Source organism: Crocuta crocuta, unplaced genomic scaffold (assembly GCF_008692635.1).
Source record: "Crocuta crocuta isolate KB4526 unplaced genomic scaffold, BGI_CrCroc_1.0 scaffold139, whole genome shotgun sequence".
Lineage (NCBI taxonomy): Eukaryota > Metazoa > Chordata > Mammalia > Carnivora > Hyaenidae > Crocuta > Crocuta crocuta.
In genome coordinates, this window is record NW_027533258.1 from 11576290 (window position 1) to 11580095 (window position 3806).

Sequence of the window (3806 nt, forward strand, 5' to 3'; positions counted from 1 at the left end):
AGTGTGCCCCAGGTGCGTGTGGGCGGCCCTCCTCGCGCGCCACACCATCACTACCGCCACTGGCCACAGTGGTCCCCAAGTTAAATGAGGGCCGTGTTGAAACCCTGACCCTCGGCCTCAGGAGAGAACTGTGCGCCCTCCAAACACGGGGAAGTGCAGCCCGGGCTTGCTCTCCTCCAGGCTCAGGCCACGGGCCCAGGCCCTGGTCCCCCATGGTCAGATCCCCCCGCGGTCAGATCCCCGGCGGTCAGATCCCCCCACAGTCANGGTCAGATCCGCGGCGGTCAGATCCGCGGCGGTCAGATCCCTCCGCAGGCTCTGGCCTGGAGAAAGTTTCCCTCACGTTTCCTATGCTAACTTGCCGCTGGGTACTTTCCACTTACTGGCCCCACAAGTCTGTTCTCTGCCTAATCTCTTCCCCACAAGAGCCTTTCGCCTGTTGGAAGAGAATCTTCGTATCATGTCTTTCCCCGAAACCACATCTCTCTGGTTCCTTCCCTGTGGCTCCCAAGGGCACCTGGGACCCTCTCTGCGGTGGCTCTGGTTTCTTTCCCGTCTTCCCGCCCAGAATGGCTAGTATGTTCCAACCCGCACAGAGAGAGTCTGCCGACCCCTTCTGCTCCGGCATCCCTGCCCGGGCAACGAGGCATCACCGTCAGGGTTGCGGTCGGGGTGGGCACTAAGGCCTTGCACCCCGGGCGGGAAGCCCCCGGCAAGGTTCTGGCTTCCCGCCCCCCCGCCCCCGGGCAGCTGGAGCGGTAACCCCACGAAACCTGAAAGCTGCAGACACGGGTTGAATGAAACTTGAGAATCAGGATACGAGAAAAGGAAGACGGTCAGTACTGACTTCTATAAAAAGACTTAAGTCTCAAAATATTAGAGGCCCCAACCGCCCTTTCACACAGGTTGAGGTATGGTGACCTAGAACCGTATTAAGTGTGCACCGTATTGCCTTTTAAATTAAATTAAAAAAAAAAAAGTGCTTTTGTAAAAGCGATGCAAGCTGGTTTCACTCCCGGGCCGCGCAACAGCCCGAAGGAAAAGCGCTCAGCACCCTGTGCGGCAACACCCGGGGTGCCGTGGGCGGGCCGTCGTTTGCGAGGGAGCGCGCTTCGCCCCACGCTGCTTGGGGTTTAAAAGAAAGGCTCAGAGGCTTCTCCCGCCCAGGCTCTATTACGATCTGCAGGCAGCACGGGGCTGGCCTGCGAGGGAGGGCGGTGGAGGAGGGGCTCGAGGGACTATTTTTACTTCTCTAAAGGCAGGTGCCAGGCTCGGACGACAGCCTCCTGTCTGGTTTTAGCCAGAGACACATGGACACTGCAAATAGCCCGAAGCCCCTTCTGCCTGAGAGTAACCCGAGAGCAGGACACATTCCCCGCAGGGCAGGCGGGGGCCTTGGGCCACACGTCCGGCCCTGGGCAGGCGCTCCGCCTGGAGAAGTGGGGTGCAGAGCGCAGGGCCCCCGCGCCCCGCCGCACCCCTTCCATAAAAGGACCGACCCTCCCGCTCTCCAAGCTGGGGACACCTGTCCAACAAGGGAGCTCACTTTGCTGTCAACACCGCATTGCTCACACAGATTAGGCCGCGGGGAATCTTCGGGCCCGGGAGTCCCTGGAAGGGGGTGGGGGGAGGGCCATCCCACAGCTTCCACCACGCAGCTCCTGGTGCATCTGCGTGAGCTTACGGCCCTCGCTCACGGAGGGGTCGCAAACGTTTCCTTCCCGATGTGATGTGAACCCCCTGTTGGAGGGGCCTGTCTGCCCTCCATTCCCGCCCAAAGGCTGTGACCCCATCGGAGCCCAGGCCCCTGTCACCCCGCCCAGCCCCCACGTGCGTGCCGGACCTTCGCTCGCCAACCTGACAGTGTCTGCTAAGAACCGGGAGCCGGCACCGCCCAGCCAGGTCATCCTGGCCGTCCTCTCCGGAGGCCGCCCTCCTGCCCCCTCAATACCTGCGAGGTCACCGGCTCAGCGACTCCCAGGGGAGGTCGCTACCCAGGCCCCAATCAAGCCGCCCACACAGGCCTGCCCTGGGCCCCTGGCCCGCAGATCCCCTCCCCTCCCCAGCCACCAGCAGGTCGCAGGGAGGCGGGGCCAGGCTTCTGCCCCGCTGTTTGCTCTGAGGAGGAGGGAGGCGACATGGGGAGCGGCCGGGCGCCCTCCAGGCTGGGACGCGCTCCGTGTTCCCCAGTCAGGAGGCTCCAGGAGCTCAGCCCTGGTGCTGAGAAAGCACAGCCACAAATGGCTCTGGCTCTGGCTGGAGGCAGGGGCGGGGAGCGGGGCTGTGCCCCCCCCACCATCGGGGGGGGGGGCTGCCACCCTGCGGCCCGGGGCCCCCTTCCCCTGCCCAGCCCAGCCTGGTCTGTGGAGAACACCAGGGGCCCAGTTTCTGGGGTGGGGCTTGGGGTGCGAGCCCCCGCCCTGCACACTCAGTCTGTTTGACAGCCACCATCTCTGGGCTTGAGCCGCAGGGCCTCCCCCTGCGAGGCGCCCCTCCCCAGCCCCGCACCGTCCCCCTTGGCTCTGCTTCAGCGCCGTCTGGGTCCAGTTGCATAACACACCCCATCAGAGCTGTTTCTGCGATCAGGATGACAGCTGGCCCGAGCAGCCAAGAAAGAGAAGGCGTTCCTGTGACCCCGAGGGGGTGAGGGTCCGGGCGTGTCCCCCGGGACCTCGGCACAGGGCAGCAGCAACGGTCCTACAACTCAGGCGGCCTCCGCTCTGCTCCCAGGCCTCCCCCGCGGGCTCCGACTCCTTCCCGGGCCGGGCTGGGCTCCAGGAATGGAGTGAGGAGGGCACTCGGGCCTGCAGCCAGGCCCCCCCCCCCGCTCAGGGCACCCGGACACAGAGCAGAACACGGTGGGCTGGGCGGCTCTCGGGTCTTAGGCCCCCAGCCACCGAGGCTGCTCCAGGAGAGACAAACATCCCCTCCAGGGAACCCCGCCTTCCCCCTGACCTCTGACCCTCCCCCCTGGGCACCCTCTGTGCCCCGTCCCCAGGCTCCCCTGCCCTCTGCCGGCTGCGGGTCCAGCCGCTGCCCACACACACGGCCCCCGTGAGCCAGGCCTCCCCGGGCCCTGGACGGCCAGCAGACCCGCCCCAGGGGACAGCCTGCACCCCTGCCTCCAGCCAGACCCCGATGCACCAGGGGCTGCCCTGAGCCAACCGCCAAATCCCAGACTGGCTTCCCAAGTGCCGACTGATCCCAGAACCTCCCGCCACCCGACCCCTCCCGGAGCCCGTCTTAGCAACCTCGACAACTTCATATCAAACACTACAACGACATTTAGGGAACCAAGATCTACTTATTGAAGAATTTTTAAAAGTCTCCGAGGAAGATGTCATTCGATGTCCTGCTCCCCAAGCGACGGTGTCTCCGCACCAGCCCTGAGGGGACAGACTGGGTGCCCGGGAGACCCCGCCCCGCCGGCCCTGGGGCCCTGCTGGCGGCTAGTCTCTCAGACCACACGGGAGAGGCCAGGCGCCCAGCGAGAAGGGCAGGTGCGCCGAGTCTGGGTGACCCCTCCAGGCCTGTCTCCCCACGTGTACAGGAGGCCGCCGGGATGTCCTCAGGACCCTGTGGATGACCCCCCCCACCCCCGTCCCCATGCAGGAGCCGGGCTCAGCACCTGCCACACTCACTCGGCCATGCTGAAGGCCAGCTCGAAGTTCTTCTGCCGCTGCGCAGGGCTCAGGGCGCTGTAGTCGAAGGCGTCGGGGAAGAAGGAGTGCACCAGGGCGCAGAAGGCCATGCCGTCGCTCCAGCTGGACGAGAAGTTCTGCAGGTCCACGTGCTTCCAGTGGGGA

The 3806-nt window shown here is 65.3% G+C and overlaps 1 protein-coding gene across 1 annotated transcript in view; it reads right to left on the bottom strand.

The window, feature by feature from the left end:
• SMTNL2 (smoothelin like 2) overlaps positions 1-3806 on the bottom strand; it is a 13681-nt gene that overhangs the window by 1810 nt on the left and 8065 nt on the right. The window contains exon 7 of the mRNA XM_077746884.1: positions 3642-3793. Within this exon, the coding sequence (XP_077603010.1) occupies positions 3642-3793 (152 nt within the window). The remainder of the gene's footprint in view (positions 1-3641; positions 3794-3806) is intronic.